The 18,788-nt window shown below is 40.4% G+C and overlaps 1 protein-coding gene across 2 annotated transcripts in view; it reads right to left on the reverse strand.

The window, feature by feature from the left end:
- The window catches only part of srbd1 (S1 RNA binding domain 1), a 427,205-nt gene that overhangs the window by 299,094 nt on the left and 109,323 nt on the right, over positions 1-18,788 (reverse strand). For both annotated transcript variants that reach the window (XM_051919628.1, XM_028820290.2), the window contains exons 10-12: positions 18,590-18,693; positions 5,974-6,081; positions 3,302-3,459 (exon numbers count right to left, since the gene is read on the reverse strand). In XM_051919628.1, the coding sequence (XP_051775588.1) occupies positions 3,302-3,459; positions 5,974-6,081; positions 18,590-18,693 (370 nt within the window). The remainder of the gene's footprint in view (positions 1-3,301; positions 3,460-5,973; positions 6,082-18,589; positions 18,694-18,788) is intronic.

Consider the following 18,788-nt stretch of genomic DNA (forward strand, 5'->3'; position numbering starts at 1 on the left):
CATACCTTACAAGAAACTAAAAGATATTTTCCCCAACAGTTAAGAGCACTACACTATGCTTAAACAAATACAATGATCACACCTGGTTATTTGAATTGATAATAATTCTGTTGGTTTATTCACTGCTAGACCTGTTCTGTGCCAATCACAATGTGTGATCAAAAAAGGATGACCACCAACTTGATTTACACTTAAATTATGAAGTTATTACAATGGACTATATTACAGAAAAGAAAACCCTTGACCTTGAGGAAAAAATACTTGATAGTGTTCTGTTTTATAGTGGCCTAAAAAGTTGTATGAAAAATAAAAGCTTAAATAGTTCATTAGTTTCTTGCTGTCTTTCAACCACACAAGTGGTGCAGGATACTCCAGTAGAAATGACACATTCTCAAAGGGGAGAAATTTTCCTACATCATTTTTTACCCCAGTTTTGCATAACAGGAAGTCATCTTTGTTACTTCTAACACAATGTGGCATGTGGCGGTCCAACTGTGGAGATGGAAAAAGAAAGCAAATACCGTCAAGCTTGCCCAACATCCCCACAACAAAGAAAATGAAGAGCTGGTTAGGAAAGACGACGCATGCTCAGTCCACATAGGCCTCAGCCTGCTGTAGATAAATTTGAATGGTTTAATGAAATCAAGTAGCACATAGTTTACATGCCCTAAAACTGAGAGTGAGTGTGTTTTAGTGATTTCATTTATATAAAAGTATGTGTATCAAAGAAAATGCATTCTATAATAATAATTGTGCACAGTAGAATCAAATAGCTCTGACTACTTTTGTTTTATGTTTTAATATTTGTATTCTGCATTGTTATACTGTGTATACTGTATGACATGAAGATGCAACATCGTCTTTTTTGCTTGCCATAACTTAAAACTATCGATTTTTGAAGGGGTCGGTTCAAACTCATGTCATTGCATTATCAATTAATACACTTCCTACAGAATGCTCACATGTGCATTTTAAACAACGAAGTAACTAAAAATAATGCAGAGATGCATAAAATTCTGAACATAAAGTAGATAAACTAGTGACAATTATTAAGATGCTGTAAGGAAAGAAATATTTTATAAGTGTCTTGTATCATTATCGTAAAGAATAAAAAAGAAAGTATATTATTGTTTGACTAACCCAGCATTTAACAATTTCACATTAACTATATTTTATGTGGTTCTCCCAGAAAACTACTAAGTGGAGATTCTCTTGAACTATGCACAGAATACAGTATATGTTACTGGCAACAACAAAAAAATAATGTATTTCATTGGCATTCTACTAAATGAAATTAATAATCGTAATTACAATATCAAGAGCAATAATCATCAATTATGAATTTCATAGTAATAAATACACCCCTCATTAGAAGGCAAGGTAATGGAATATGTTTTTTTTTTTCATACAAATGATATTTCTTCATTAGAATATCTTTTTAAAAAATTGTCTACCAACATCAATTTTTGCAGAAAGAGGATTTTGAAAATTGAAAGTAAATTAATTTCAGTAGTGTCACAAATGTGAAAGTTTTCTTTAGTTGAGTAAATTGCATATCGTGCTTTGATAACCTCTACTGAGGTAGTATTCTGTCAATGTAGACGTAAATTTTCTTAGGCTTGTCTTTATATAATTTTTCTTCATTTTTACAGAGATGTTTTCAAAGGCAACATTAAAGTCAAAGTGAACTTTATTGTCATCTCAACCATATACAGTACAAGTATACAGACAGACAAAATTGCGAAGCTCAGGGTCCACAGCGTAACAACATGAAGTGCACATAAAAAAATAAAAATTAAATTAAAGTCTAATTAGGTTTGCTTGCTTTTGTTCAAAATGGAACCAAAGGGACTGTAATTGATAATACTTTGAATACTTATATTTTTATTCTCAATCTTGTTTCATTTTGTACTGTATTGTCTATACAATACACATTTTTAAAGATTTTTTGTCTTAAAAGGCATGTGCAATATATGATTATTTCCTGTTCAGTTTTTCTTATTTTATTATTTTGCACAATATTTTGGAATTACTTAGATGATTAAAATGATCCTTAAGAAGAGAACTACCCACTGCTGACCAAAGAAATTGGTCCAACAGAGGCACCTAAACTGGATTTGGTCTTAAAGATATAAGCACCTAGATTATAGCATGATATATACTGAAGCCATGATCATTTTAAATTATATTGTGATATAGATTTTTGGCCATACCACTCATCCCTACACAACGTTTTAATCTGTTCAGATTCTTATTAAAATTACACCTAAAGCTTCAACTAAAAGGCTGTAGAATGATATCCTCTTAACATACACTACATAAGTTAAAGATGGATAAACTTCATGTATGCCATGCAATAAAAAAATATTCAGCAAATATTGAGGGTGAATACTGATTAGTGCTTCAGCCTCAAAACTTCAGTGTTTTAAATTCAAATACTGACACACACAATGTTTAAGTTGAATTTGCATGATGGGAGAATGAGTGTGTGTTGTGTGATGGAGTAGAGCCCCATCCAGGACTTGGTCCTAGTTTGTACCCAATTCAGGCTTTGGTTCCTTTGCAACCCTGAAATACAACCCCTTGGCCGTTACTTCGATGCAATCCGAATTTTTACCATTAACGATTGGGAAGTGGTGTGATGCAATGGCATGGCTCCCCAGGGAGACTGTTTTGGAACTATTCATTATTTGCTTCAGAACCATTTTGGTACTGGTACTGAGGTCTGAAAGGTGGTATCAATACCAAAGTCCAAATTTTAGTACCGATCCAATACTACACCACATATAAGAAACCTCACTTCAGTGGGCAATTCAGGTGTGCAGGTTGAGATTATGGTAATCAGCACATGCATAGGATACAAACATCATTTTATGTCATAGATATGTCAGATGTGCGTAATTTGAACTTACTTTTACTGTAATTACTTATGTGAAATTAGCACTGAACACATTTCAGAAAATAAAAAGTATAGTTAAATAGGCTCTGGAGAATGAAAACAAAGCACTTGCATTTAATTTTTTTCCACTTTCAATGCATTATTTTGGATTTGTTGTGCATTTTTCTATACTCTACCCCTCCCCACCATCCTCCCAGGGGAAGTATAGACTTCCTTTTACTGAATACTAAAAATGAAGCAACCTGCAATTTACAATGTACCCTAAGAGAAGCAGAGTAGTTTTTAAATTTCCTGAGTTTGCAGCATGAGCAAGTTTAAAGAAAGAATTCAACTTGAATTTGACTCTCCATCCCACACACAATAAAATGAAATCGCATGGAATCCTACCAAAATACTACGTACTTGTAGGAGAAATGATTGCCAACTTGCAGCCATGTTTATAGCCTGGATCCACTCCCATGATACATCGACCCCTGACGGGGCTTGTGAGGAGCAGTTGCCGGAGGTTTCGGACAAACATTGCAATAGATTCTTTCTCGGCACTTGAAGTCAAATTAGACCTTGATATGTGGCAGAAAGTAGAAAATATAAAAAGTCACAATAAAATACAGGCGCTTAAGTACAACACAGCTGTGCTAAACAATCTAATAAGAAAGTATCATACTTGATCTTTAAACATTTTGGTTTTAGACTTCTCAGTTCTATTATGATTTGAAAATTAAGTCAAGAATTAAAAAAATAATGCACAAAAAAATTATTTTTTAAACTAGGTAAAAAGATGCACTTTATTACTAAATACAATCATTTCCAATAACATTCAAAAATTAAACTGAGTCAAAATATACATAAATTAAGTCAATAGATAGTAGATAGATATTTTCATTTTGGCCGCAACTCAAAACAGAATAAAAATGTTTCTAACACATTAGCAGAACATCTGGCTGAAGCAAAAATGTAGCAAAAGAAACAAAGGTTGCACTGCATTTTTCAGTATAAAATAAATAAAGTTTTCAGAGTAGCACTAAGTGATCCAAGTACTCCAACACACACCTTTTCAAATCGCCTGAACTTAATCAATTAAACAAATGTCAGTTTAATCTTCATTTTTTTTAATATTATTTTTACTCGGCTTTAACTTTTTTGTCTGAAAAATATTCTAACAAAGTCTGATTCACAGTCCAGAATTTACAAATTAATATGTGTTTAACAAAATACCCATGGCTATGTTGGACTCAATTTGAAATGATCCATTACACAATGGCACGGAGACCCCTGCCGTTGCATGACTTAAACATCTAGGCAAACAAGCTTTAACACGGTTTAACAAGAGGAGTTTAGCCTCTTGTTTTCATAATGCAAGGATTTCAATGCATTTTCTAGGCCAAAGCAATTGCTGTTTCAGATATAAACTACACAGGCACAATTCACTTGAACAGACAGCACTGGCTTGCCAATATCACCGGCTGACTTCTCTCATTGCCATAGTTTGACAAAAAGCAGATTTGGACAAATGACAGTCTCGCTTATTATAGGAGGCTTTTTAGCTTTGACAAATACTATAAATGAGGCAAATAGTACATTGGATGTCACTTTGTTTTGTTACACTACTGTTCATTATTGATTAGCTAACTTAGAATCTTTCTGCCAAGGAGAGTGTATCATTGTATATGTAAACTAGCCATGTGCGCCTAACTACGTTGCACGTGTTAAAGTTGTCTGTGAAGGGCTCCCTGTTTAAACGCGGCTGCCAGTCATGAACTGGGCCCTTCGTCGCACAGCATTATGATTTTTTATAAGGGAAACAAAATTACAAAACAAAACCCTTGGACGTTGATTCGATAGGAACGGCCTACTCGGAATCACTGTCCGAATAGTAATTATGTGGTGGTGTAGGAGCATTTCTGCTTGTCTCCGTTCACAGTCCGTCTCATTTTCACGACGCTGTCGTTTCCTCTCACGATCTTTTCTCAACCTTTCTCCAATCTCGCAGGTTGCTTTGTGGCTGTATGTGAATTTCCCCCTGGGATTAATAAAGTATCTATCTATCTATCTATCTATCTATCTATCTATCTATCTATCTATCTATCAATCCAAAGAGTAAGGCAATATACACGGAGCAATGGTTATAAAAGGGGGTCACATAGGTATCCAGGCTCTTTAAAGCATAAATAGGGATCATTTCACTGACATGTGAGCAAGCCAGGGTGCAACAGTGAGATGCGCAGCACTCGCTGGCTACAACGTAACAATAATAATTTCCGGAACGTGCTGTTACGTTGTCATTCATTTTACCCACTGTCTTTCTTTCATTCATATGTTACGTAGGCACGTACCTTTTATCTTCAGCAATCTCATTCTCTAACCAGGCCTCAGGAGCTAACCAGCGTAACACTGTCCAACACCCCTTTCGTTATTCCGGCACATTGTTGACATCCGTGAGTAACAACAACGTACTAAACTGGAAGGTGGTCTACGCATGCGTGGAATTCACGGACAAACAAAGATCAAGATCCAAATGAAGATTATATATAAAGATTAGTTAATTTAAAGCACAACAATATGTTTAGTTTGAATGTCTGTGTTTTGAGGTGTGACTGGAGTACTACAGTCTTCAGTAGTATAAGCCTGGAGGAGATTCTTAATCCTATGCCTATGTTTTAGCTGTCTCTCTACTGCCATCTAGTGCTTCTTCTTCTAATTCGTTCGCGGACAAACAAAGATCAAGATCCAAATGAAGATTATATATAGAGATTAGGTCAATGAAACACAATTACCTGACTGTAAGGCTCCTTATAGCATTTTGTTTGCAATTGAATTCAGTTCAAGATGTCACAGCCCAGTTTAAGTATTCACCTACTTGTTTCTGTTGTTTTATTCTAAAATATACAATGTGTTTAAGTCTTTGTCTTTTAGTAATTCCTAGATTTTTAGTACATATTGTGAGGGTGGCATGGGGACCCCTTTTCAAAAGCTGACGAGAAAGGTACTTCAAAATCTAAAGACAATGAGCCAAGTTTTTCCCCCTATAAAATCTATTATAAAAGTAAACGTAAAAGTTTAACAAAAATACTTGCCTATATGTTCTGCACAGCAAAGGATAAATCAGCCTTTTGTAGGAATCTTCGACAGCATCCTTCAATATCTTGAAAAGCTCTTCTCTGGCATAGCCTTTGGGTCTCCACCTGAGATTTAAAAGAGTACAACTAACACCTTTTGCACAGTGAAATATGCAAAAGTAAAAACAAAAATTGGTACTCTTGTTATTAATAGATTTTTCCTGCTGAAGCAGAGTATATTCTGAGAACCATCAGTAAACTTTATATTTTAAAACGGTGTGCAAACATTTACTTTACTGTATTAAAAAACAGCCATAAAGCAAATTGCCACTATTATTTATTGGCTATAATAAGGGATACAAGAATAGATTAGCCTTCGTTTCGAAAAAAAATGACCTTATTTATATAAAAAGAAGTAACAAGAAGAGCATTTTTATGGGAAGTTGCTTTCTTGTTTAAAGTGCAGGATATATTTATGTGGCTTCTACACTGAGAAAGGATCACATTAATCAGTAACACACCCACATGATTAATATAAAATCTGAGCAGCATTCCAAAAAATGAAAATCAAGCAATCTTTTGGAATATGATCATTCCATAAATGCACACAGCAAGAGCATAATTTATTTGTCCAGTTCCATCATACAAGGATAGTGATAAAAGGAATTTAAATACTCCAGTGAATCTGATAATTAAATAGAAAAGCAGCACATGAGAACAGCCAAATTTTAAAACTTTCATATGTTCAGTGTCACACACGTGGGAATAGGAGCGAGCTGGATGGACCAAGTGGAGGTGATTACCCGCCGGGCCAGAGGGTGGCGGGGTGCTCTAAACCTATTTCTATTATCTCTGCAGACCAAATACGGGAAAACCTGCCTGATTTAACGTCACTTCATGTTCCGGCACCCAGGTTGACGTCACTTCCTGTTCTGGCACCCAGGCAGACGCCACTTCCTGTTCCGGTCAAATGGCATCACTTCCGGTTTACTGCCTATAAAATCTCCATCTTGCCAGACTAATTCAGTTCATTTTGGGAACTCAAGCAGAGAACATCTTTGTGTTTTCCTTAAACCTTTTGCAGCCAGGGACAATATACAGGTGGCTGCCCCAAACCTTTCCAGTGTGTTGAGACTCATTCTTTTACATCAAAGCTTTGAGAGACAGAAACAAATATTATTGTAAGGAATTAGCATTTGAAAACTACTAAACAATGGCTGGTATATCAGAAAACAAGCAAATTACAAGCAGGAAAGAGTATCAGAAACAGGAAGGAGAATGTCTGCATTTTTGACATCACCATGCAAAAACATAGCATCATTTGGGCAAAAATTAAAGTGAAAGTGTTTGTTGCAGTTTAGAAATATCCTTCTATTTTCCAATCAGATGCAAATAAATGTTTAACATATCTGTAATTCAAAATGAGAACAACCACTTTTCTTCAACATTATATTGGTGTGACGGATGGCCAGAGCTATTAGCCGGGTGGGATGCCAGCTGAGTGGAAGGACCAAGGGAAAGTCCACTTTGGAGTCACTATCTTCACCAAGACACTAGAGGGCAGTCATCCTGGGTTGCTACAGCACCCAGATCCCCACAGGGCATATTGGGAGTTGTAGTTTGGAGCAGCCCTGTTGGGTTCTGTGGGTGCTGCAGGTGCAGCTGAGTCATTGGAGGAACCACTTCCACCACACCTGGAAGTAGGTCGACAAACACCTGGAGCACTTCCGGGTGCACTATAAAAGGAGCCATCTGACCACCAGTTAGGGAGCCAGAGCTGGGAGATGGAGGACACAGCTTGTGAGGAGGAGGAGTGGAGGCGACAGAGAAAGACAGAAAAAAGAAAGGGTTGGATATTATATCTTTGGTGCTTTGTACTGGGGAGCAAAAGAAAAACACTTCCCCACTGAAATAAAGGTGTACTATTGGTAAAGCCTTGTGTCTCAGCCTGTCTGTGTCGGGGTTTGGGAAGCAGTACGCCCCCTGGTGGTCCATATTGGCAATAATCTTTATGCCCTTTAGACACACTATTTTAAGTTTGACCTAGTGCTTTTTTCTTCTAGTTTTTTACATTTGTTACACATTAATATTGTTAAAAAAAAAAAAAAAAAAAAAAAAAAAACACTGTGGGACAATGTGTCCCACTTCAAATTCTCAACACAATATATAAAAAGCCACTGCATTTTCTTGTGTGGGCTCTATATGTTTGAAATAAAATTAAACACATTAAGTTAGCCCTGACTTAACGGCGAGAAATGGCTCTCAACAGGACATGGCACTTGGATAATGACAGCTATAATTAAAACCAGAAGCACGGTCTATCTGGGCTTTCCAGCGTATGACATGGAAAATAATAAACTTTCACTGTTTGAAGGTACCTGCTGTGAGATAATAACATATTTAGTACTTTTTCTTCCTTTCTTGGAAATCAACTGTAAACAATTTCATAGCATATTACCACTTATACTTAAAAGCTTAAAAGAGAAAAATAAATGACTGAATATAGTATCTGCAAGAAAGCTACAAATTACTGTGTGTCATAATCACTCACATGCAGAGGTCAGAAAAAGGCTTAGGATGAATGGTGGGAGAATATCCCTTAGTTTCCCTTAGAGTCTTTCTGAGCACAATAGTGAGTTTTAACTAGCATAAGAATGTTGAGCCGCTTTACAAAGACGCCAAACCCAAGAAGGGGTGCTAAGTATGTGCATACCCACGTGTCTTACACATTTGATTTGGCTGCAAACCTCACAAATCTGCTGCTGTTACAAGAGTAATGAGGCATGTAATTTTGAAATAGTCTCATAAGTTCTCTTCCGAAGATTATCACCTTGAAAAACCTTGAGTTAAACTAGCCCCATGAGGCATCTAAAGCTACAGAAAATAAAATATATCCAAATATGAACACAATTGTATTTGTAACAACAATGTCACAAGTGTCAATATTTTAACATGCTAATCAAACAAGTAAAAAAGTTAGATTAATTCTACAAATAACATAATTCTAAAAAGTATAACCTATTTTAGTAAGTATTTATTATAAGGGGCAATCAAAACATTTTGAGACTAAACCTAAAAAGGGTATTCTGTTTTGCTGATTTTGAAAAACATCAAAGACCAGCTACTGAAATATGTGATTTGAAAAGTACTGACATTTGTGGCTTTATAATGCGTAGCTTTTTCCTTCAGAACCAATTTAACATGAATGCCAAAAACCACAAAATGAATTTTTGAATCATTACTTTTTCTACCATGAGAACAATATACATTCGATATCAACTACTGTATATACTCACATATAAGCTGGGTCTTGAAACCCAAAAAATCGATCATAAAATCAGACCCTGAATTACACGCCTGTTCAAAAATGCGACACTTTATATATATATATATATATATATATATATATATATATATATATATATATATATATTTTTTTTTTTTTTTTTACATCTTCTTGCCTCCAACAATCTCACATCAGTTTCTCAGACGCATCAAATTCTGTTGCAGCAGCACAGTTACCAATTTATTTCACTACTTCAACGATGTTTAATTTAAAACCAGCTTCATATTTTCTTCTGATTGAACGTTCCATCGTAGATAAGGGATGCTCTTACGATAAAGGTGTATGAGGGCGTGAGATACAAAAAACATAAAACAGTGCAAACGTTGCTTCGGAATAGTTTGGGTATTACCATGTGGTCACGTAGGCACGAGAGAGAGATAGAGAGATTGGGTCTAGTTTGCTGTTGGTTGCCATTTTAGGCTAACCCTTTTTTTCTTGTTTTTCTTCCATTTTGTGCTTCTTTTGTTTATTACAAATAAGTATGTTTAGGAACTTCTCTCACCCAGAGGTTATACAGTTCCTCTACGTAGAAGGTCATTTTTGTGCACTCTTTGTAATTTTTAGTCTAGTCAAGTCAAGTTGGGGAGTATGCACTGGTACAGTGCGTTGCCGCACCCACTACACAACAAAACAACAATGTTATGTTTAAACGGTAACATTATTGACTGTTATATCCGCCTCACACTCTCCATCTTGCACTTTTTAACTTGCACTGTGTTTATCACTCTTTAATTAATATTGTTTTTATCAGTGTGCTGCTGCTAGAGTATGTGAATTTCCCCTTGGGGATTAATAAAGTATCTATCTATCTATAGATTGTCAGCAGTTCTTTCTTCAAAGTCTTGACAATACGGATGGAATAGGCAAAGGCAGAATAAGTTGCTCATTGCAATGCTGGAGCAGAAAACAGAATCTCAGTAGAGGAATACTAGCTAGTGCCTCAAGAGCAAGTAGTCCAAAGACCAGGCTTAGGGGGGATGTAGTAATAGTAGCAGTAGTATTGTCATGTGTACAGAGGTCAGTGAGATGCTTACCAGCATGTCTAACACACATGTAACAGTTTGACACTCTCCAGGTCAGGTCAGGTCAGGTTGGGGAGCATGCACTGGGACAGTGTGCTACTGCGCCCACCACATGACAAAACAGCTCATGGTCCTGGTTGGCAACCCCCCAGGCAGACACGCAGTCCAGTCCCACCCTCCGGAAATGACCCTCTATCTGCCGCAGCCAGGTGTTACGTGGGCAACCCCTTGGTCTGGTCCAGCCACTCAGGCCCCCAACAATAAGGATCTTACGAGCAGGATTACCCTCTGGGAAACGCGACACATGGCCGTAGTGCCGTAACTGACGCTCCCTCACAATGTAGGTAATGTGCCTCATTCAGGACTCCATGAGCAACCACTCATTCGGCACAAAGTCAAACCAACGGTACCCAAGGATTTCCCGGAGAAACACAGTACCAAAGGAGTCCAGTCTTCGTCTCAGGTCACTGGATAGAGTCCATGTCTCGCAACCATATAGCAAGACAGGAAGCACCAGGACTCTAAAGACTTGGACCTTCGTCCTTTGCATAGATATCGGGAGCGCCACACACCCCTTTCCAGCGACCTCATGACCCCCCATGCTCTCCCAATCCATCTACTGACTTCATAGGAAGAGTCACCAGAGACATGAATGTCACTGCCAAGGTAAGTAAACCTCTCAACAAGGTCAACACTCTCTCTGCAGACAGACACACTACTGATGGCCGTGCCCAAGAGGTCATTAAAGGCCTGGATCTTGGTTTTTATCAGGACACTCACAAGCCCAGACACTCAGACTCCTCACTCAGTCTCTTGAGTGCCCCAATCAGTGCCTCCATTGACTCCACGAAGATCACAGCATCGTCACCAAAGTCAAGATCAGTGAACCTTTCTTCACCAACAGATGCCCCACAGCCACTAGACCCCACAATCTTGCCCAACACCCAGTCCATACAAGTATTGAACAGAGTAGGAGCAGAACACACCCCTGTGAATCCCAGAATGAACTGGGAAAAATGCAGAGGTCCCGCCTCCACTCTGCACAGCACTCACGGTACCAGTGTACAGGCCGGCCATGATATCCACCAATCTCGAGGGGATCCCGCAAATCCTCAGGATGTCCCACAGGGCAGCTCAATCAAGTGAGTTGAACGCTTTGCGAAAATCGACAAAGGCTGCAAAGAAACTGCCGATATTCGCGTTTGTGCTTCATGAGAACCCTCAGTGCCAGGATGCGGTCGATGGTAGACTTCCATCCATCCATCCATCCATTGTCTCCCGCTTATCCGAGGTCGGGTCGCGGGGGCAGCAGCTTGAGCAGAGATGCCCAGACTTCCCTCTCCCCGGCCACTTCTTCTAGCTCTTCCGGGAGAATCCCAAGGCGTTCCCAGGCCAGTCGAGAGACATAGTCCCTCCAACGTGTCCTGGGTCTTCCCCGGGGCCTCCTCCCGGTTAGACGTGCCCAGAACACCTCACCAGGGAGGCGTCCAGGAGGCATCCTGATCAGATGCCCGAGCCACCTCATCTGACTCCTTTCGATGCGGAGGAGCAGCGGCTCTACTCTGAGCCCCTCCCGGATGACTGAGCTTCTCACCCTATCTTTAAGGGAAAGCCCAGACACCCTGCGGAGGAAACTCATTTCAGCCGCTTGTATTCGCGATCTCGTTCTTTCGGTCACTACCCATAGCTCATGACCATAGGTGAGGGTAGGAACATAGATCGACTGGTAAATTGAGAGCTTTGCCTTGCGGCTCAGCTCCTTTTTCACCACGACAGACCGATGCAGTGCCCGCATTACTGCGGATGCCGCACCGATCCGATGCTCCATTCTTCCCTCACTCGTGAACAAGACCCCGAGATACTTGAACTCCTCCACTTGGGGCAGGATCTCACTACCAACCCTGAGAGGGCACTCCACCCTTTTCCGGCTGAGGACCATGGTCTCGGATTTGGAGGTGCTGATTCTCATCCCAGCTGCTTCACACTCGGCTGCGAACCGATCCAGAGAGAGCTGAAGATCACGGCCTGATGAAGCAAACAGGACAACATCATCTGCAAAAAGCAGTGACCCAATCCTGAGCCCACCAAACCGGACCCCCTGAACGCCCTGGATGCGCCTAGAAATTCTGTCCATAAAAGTTATGAACAGAATCGGTGACAAAGGGCAGCCCTGGCGGAGTCCAACTCTCACTGGAAACGGGTTCGACTTACTGCCGGCAATGCGGACCAAACTCTGGAACCGATTGTACAGGGACCGAACAGCTCTTATCAGGGGGACCGGTACCCCATACTCTCGGAGAACCCCCCACAGGATTCCCCGAGGGACACGGTCGAATGCCTTTTCCAAGTCCACAAAACACATGTAGACTGGTTGGGCAAACTCCCATACACCCTCCAGGACCTTGCTAAGGGTATAGAGCTGGTCCACTGTTCCGCGACCAGGACGAAAACCACACTGTTCCTCCTGAATCCGAGGCTCGACTATCCGACGGACCCTCCTCTCCAGGACCCCTGAATAGACTTTTCCAGGGAGGCTGAGGAGTGTGATCCCTCTGTAGTTGAAACACACCCTCCGATCCCCCTTCTTAAAGAGGGGGACTACCACCCCGGTCTGCCAATCCAGAGGCACTGTCCCTGATGTCCATGCGATGTTGCAGAGGCGTGTCAACCAAGACAGTCCTACAACATCCAGAGCCTTGAGGAACTCCGGGCGTTTCTCATCCATCCCCGGGGCCCTGCCACCAAGGAGTTTTTTGACCACCTCGGTGACCTCAGTCCCAGAGATGGGGGAGCCCACCTCTGAGTCCCCAGGCTCTGCTTCCTCATTGGAAGGCATGTTAATGGGATTGAGGAGGTCTTCGAAGTACTCCCCCCACCGACCCACAACGTCCCGAGTCGAGGTCAGCAGCGCACCATCCCCACCATATACAGTGTTGACACTGCACTGCTTCCCCTTCCTGAGACGCCGGATGGTGGACCAGAATCTCCTCGAAGCCGTCCGAAAGTCGTTCTCCATGGCCTCCCCAAACTCCTCCCACGCCCGAGTTTTTGCCTCAGCAACCACCAAAGCCGCATTCCGCTTGGCCTGCCGGTACCTATCAGCTGCCTCCAGGGTCCCACAGGACAAAAGGGTCCTGTAGGACTCCTTCTTCAGCTTGACGGCATCCTTCACCGCCGGTGTCCACCAACGGGTTCGGGGATTGCCGCCACGACAGGCACCGACCACCTTACGGCCACAGCTCCGGTCAGCTGCCTCAACAATAGAGGCACGGAACATGGCCCATTCGGACTCAATGTCCCCCACCTCCCTCGGGATGTGGTCGAAGTTCTGCCGGAGGTGGGAGTTGAAGCTACTTCTGACAGGGGGCTCTGCGAGACGTTCCCAGCAGACCCTCACAACACGTTTGGGCCTACCACGCCTGACCGGCATCCTCCCCCACCATCGAAGCCAACTCACCACCAGGTGGTGATCAGTTGACAGCTCCGCCCCTCTCTTCACCCGAGTGTCGATGGTAGACTTCTTAGGCGTAAAACCAGACTGTTACAATCGCAGGTAGGTGAGCAAGTGATCACGGATCCTATTGAGGACGACTCTAGCAAGAACCTTACCCGGCACCGAAAGCAGAGTTATCCCCCTGTAGCTGCTGCAATCCAGGCGATCACCCTTCCATTTCCAGATAGGGATGACAAGTCCCGTTTTCCAGTCAGTTGGGATGATGCCAGCCCAGTGGGTCACAACTGCAGTGTCATCCGTAAGGACCGTTCCATCAGCTGACCTGACTGTGACTCTCCGAGGAACAGACTCAGATGTGCGTAATGCTTCAATTCCTCTTAAATTAATTAAATTAAATTAACAATATATTTTGAACTTTTGAAGCCAAAACCCTTTGCAAGTTAGTGTAGGCTGAAGCTCACCTGTGGAGTTTGGGGTCAGACTGTGTGAAAAACATTGCAAAGCCACCCAGTGACTTTAAATATGGTTTTACCTAAATGAAACCATAAACTGCAGAACCCCTGGTGTGGGGTGATTGTGACAAGGGCTACTTTTCTCCTATTACCTTCTGTGCTGTAACATTTTAAATAACCTAGAGAGTGAGATTCACACTAAGTGGCAGCACGGTGCATGTTGGTCATGCATACACATAAGAGTTCACCTCTATTTTGTACTGTATGTATGAGAATACATCTGAAAGGTAGTTTACACTACTTATGTTGAAAGCCTTAAACTTTTCAAACAGTCAAGGTCACCCATGCTGATACCAAGTTTACAGTGCCAATCAACACACAGCATTATGCACTTTCTGTGGTGTTGCATAATGCAAACAATAGATCTGTTGTTTTCCTATTATATCTGAGCACTGCAGTGCCTTGAGATGATCTTACTCTTGTATAATGTAACAAGATTTTTTTTGTCAGTTACAGCAATTGTGCATTAGAGATGAATGTTTTTATTTATGGTGTGCCATAGGGATCTATTTTGGGTCTCTTGTTATGGTCAATGTATATGAGCCCATTAAGCCTGATCGTGTCAAAAATTAAAGTGAATTACCTCAACTATGCAAACAACACAAACATATATTTATCAGTAGCATGAGATGATCCACAGCCTCTAAATTCTCTCATCCAGTTGCTTATTAATATAACAAAGTGGGGACCTCAAATTAAAAAACACACCTCTTTTTCTTGGTCTCTTAAGAAATTACTAGCATCACTAGCTTTCTCTCATAACAGAGGGAAGTGAAATTTAGCTCCTATCAAAAATGCAATTTTATTTGCTGTCACTAATCACTCTGTGGTAGCACAATGTGCCACTGCCACTTGGGCAAAGTATGCTGCAGCTTCCTGGAATGCTAGAAAGAAGAAGAAACCTCCCAACAGTATCCTCTTGATAGTGATATACAGTGCATCCAGAAAGTATTCACAGCACATCACTTTTTCCACATTTTGTTATGTTACAGCCTTATTCCAAAATGGATTAAATTCATTTTTTTTCCTCAGAATTATGCACACAACACCCCATAATGACAACGTGAAAAAAGTTTACTTGAGGTTTTTGCAAACTTATTAAAAATAAAAAAACTGAGAAATCCCAAGTACATAAGTATTCACAGCCTTTGCTCAATACTTTGTCGATGCACCTTTGGCAGCAATTACAGCCTCAAGTCTTTTTGAATATGATGCCACAAGCTTGGCACACCTATCCTTGGCCAGTTTCGCCCATTCCTCTTTGCAGCACCTCTCAAGCTCCATCAGGTTGGATGGGAAGCGTCGGTGCACAGCCATTTTAAGATCTCTCCAGAGATGTTCAATCGGATTCAAGTCTGGGCTCTGGCTGGGCCACTCAAGGACATTCACAGAGTTGTCCTGAAGCCACTCCTTTGATATCTTGGCTGTGTGCTTAGGGTCATTGTCCTGCTGAAGATGAACCGTCGCCCCAGTCTGAGGTCAAGAGCACTCTGGAGCAGGTTTTCATCCAGGATGTCTCTGTACATTGCAGCAGTCATCTTTCCCTTTATCCTGACTAGTCTCCCAGTCCCCGCCGCTGAAAAACATCTCCACAGCATGGTGCTGCCACCATCATGCTTCACTGTAGGGATGGTATTGGCCTAGTGATGAGCGGTGCCTGGTTTCCTCCAAACGTGACGCCTGGCATTCACACCAAAGAGTTCAATCTTTGTCTCATCAGACCAGAGAATTTTCTTTCTCATGGTCTGAGAGTCCTTCAGGTGCCTTTTGGCAAACTCCAGGCGGGTTGCCATGTGCCTTTTACTAAGGAGTGGCTTCTGTCTGGCCACTCTACCATTCAGGCCTGATTGGTAGATTGCTGCAGAGATGGTTGTCCTTCTGGAAGGTTCTCCTCTCTCCACAGAGGACCTCTGGAGCTCTGACAGAGTGACCATCGGGTTCTTGGTCACCTCCCTGACTAAGGCCCTTCTCCCCGATCACTCAGTTTAGATGGCCGACCAGCTCTAGGAAGAGTCCTGGTGGTTTCGAACTTCTTCCACTTACAGATGATGGAGGCCACTGTGCTCATTGGGATCTTCAAATAGGCAGAAATTTTTCTGTAACCTTCCCCAGATTTGTGCCTCGAGACAATCCTATGTCGGAGGTCTACAGACAATTCCTTTGACTTCATGCTTGGTTTGTGCTCTGACATGAATTGTCAACTGTGGGACCTTATATAGACAGGTGTGTGCCTTTCCAAATCATGTCCAGTCAACTGAATTTACCACAGGTGGACTCCAATTAAGCTGCAGAAACATCTCAAGGATGATCAGGGGAAACAGGATGCACCTGAGCTCAATTTTGAGCTTCATGGCAAAGGCTGTGAATACTTATGTACATGTGCTTTCTCAATTTTTATATTTTTAATAAATTTGCAAAAACCTCAAGTAAACTTTTTTCACGTTGTCATTATGGGGTGTTGTGTGTAGAATTCTGAGGAAAGAAATGAATTTAATCCATTTTGGAATAAGGCTGTAACATAACAAAATGTGGAAAAAGTGATGTGCTGTGAATACTGTATTGCGCTGTATTCATGTATTGTAGAATACCCAAAGGACACTAAGCAGTCTTTTAGACTTAAACCCCCAGACGTTTATTTCCTTCTGCATCCAACCAGCTGATACTTTTGCTCTCCTTTCAACCCTGATCATCTGACCATAAGAATAGCTATTTTGCTGGACACTGTTTCTCCCTTCTGCTGTTTTATACAACCTTTTATAAGTAGCTTCGTTAGTTTCCATGCTTTCTTTTGTTTAGCATTTCTTTTAACTATGTTTATCTATTACTACTGTAAAGCCCTCTGAACTACTTTCAAGTATGAAAATATGTTCTAAAAATAAATTTTGATTATTTAAACATACGGTAAGAATTTATTATCCAAATAAACACTTCACTTCAAACGGTAGCCTATAAATAACAAATAAATAAAAGGCTACAAGTTTTAATGGTTTATGAAAATGAATCATGTGATAAGTACAATCAGACATTAAAAAATGTACAGTATGTGGATGTGAACAGCCAATAACAAAGAAGTACAAGGCAATAAAGAAGCAAAGCATTGGGGTTATTATGTTGAAAGCATGTCGGCAAATTGCTTGTATTTGGCAATTTAGAGATTACCTCTTTCAAGCAATGTTTTCTGGCTCTCCTTTTTCATTTGGGTAGAAACTGAAATGCTTCCAAACAGTTAAATGTGGCTTTGAAATAAAAACCATCTTCAATGTCAATCCTTTTTTATTCTTCTTGCTAAAGTCATTAATGGGGCACAGTTTTTTTTTTTTAATGGTAATTGTAACTAAGGGCAGAAATTACCTAATCAGCACTTACAAGAATGTTTTCCAATAAAATCTATTTTCAGAATACTTTAAAGCGTGCAGAGAGCAGGCACAAAGATTGGTCTTACTAGTTGTTTATCATCATTGTTCTTGTATATTCTTTATATTCCGGATGATTCCTGATATTTAAATCATTATTATTCATTATTTACTGTACAAAAAAAGTATATGTGTATGGGCCTTTTCAAATATCAGTCTTTCCTTTTTTATGTTTCTCACTGTTGTGTTAAAAAGTGGATGTGACTTAGCTGGGTTAGGCAAAAATCACCAAGGCTATTCATATCAGGGCTGTTAAGCTGAGCTCCTTAGGGGTTGAACAGTCCTCTTCTTTCTCTACTACCCTCTACTAATTAGTCTAATTATTTAAGTGGATAAATTTATCACTTCTGCAGGCCAACAAAACACATTTCAATAGGGCTGTGGTGGAATAAAGTTCACTCCTAAAGTCATTAAGTATAACTAAGCAAACAAGAAAGGTAAGAAGTGTAATCAGTGTCAATTTATACTCTCTGATGATATTTTTTTAGAGGTTAAAAAATAAAGCTTTTCCATCATCATTTTCAACTGCACACCATGCTAGTGCACAACACCTCCACAAAGCATTACAAGACAGGACTGCACACTCAGTTGCACAGATATAAATATAAAAACACTATATAGTTATGGTGTTCTACTGAGATTACTGACATAAGCATCTGCTAGGCACAACGTAAGGTTTACTATGGTTCTAAAACAGGTTAGGCCACTTCCTGGCACAACTTAAAAAAATTTTAAATACTTTTCATCACACACACATGAATTGTATACACTACATATAACAAATAGTCTTTCATACATATGTCATTTACTAAAAAGTTATGCACATTTAGTCAGTCACCCAAACATTTACACAGAACCCTGTGTTAATTGTAGAGCAGCATACAGACCTTACATTGACACACCAGCGACAGAATTCATTCTTCACCCTGTCAGGAATGTTGACCTTCACTGTCAGTATCTTCAAATTCTCCCCTCGGTTAATGGCCAGAATCTGAGTGCAAACATAAACGACACAGACAGATGACACACAAAATAGCCAAAAGATGAACTTATCAAGTCTATTTTGATGCAGTATGTTGTTTGATG

The sequence above is a fragment of the Erpetoichthys calabaricus genome, chromosome 15 (genome assembly GCF_900747795.2).
Source record: "Erpetoichthys calabaricus chromosome 15, fErpCal1.3, whole genome shotgun sequence".
NCBI lineage: Eukaryota > Metazoa > Chordata > Cladistia > Polypteriformes > Polypteridae > Erpetoichthys > Erpetoichthys calabaricus.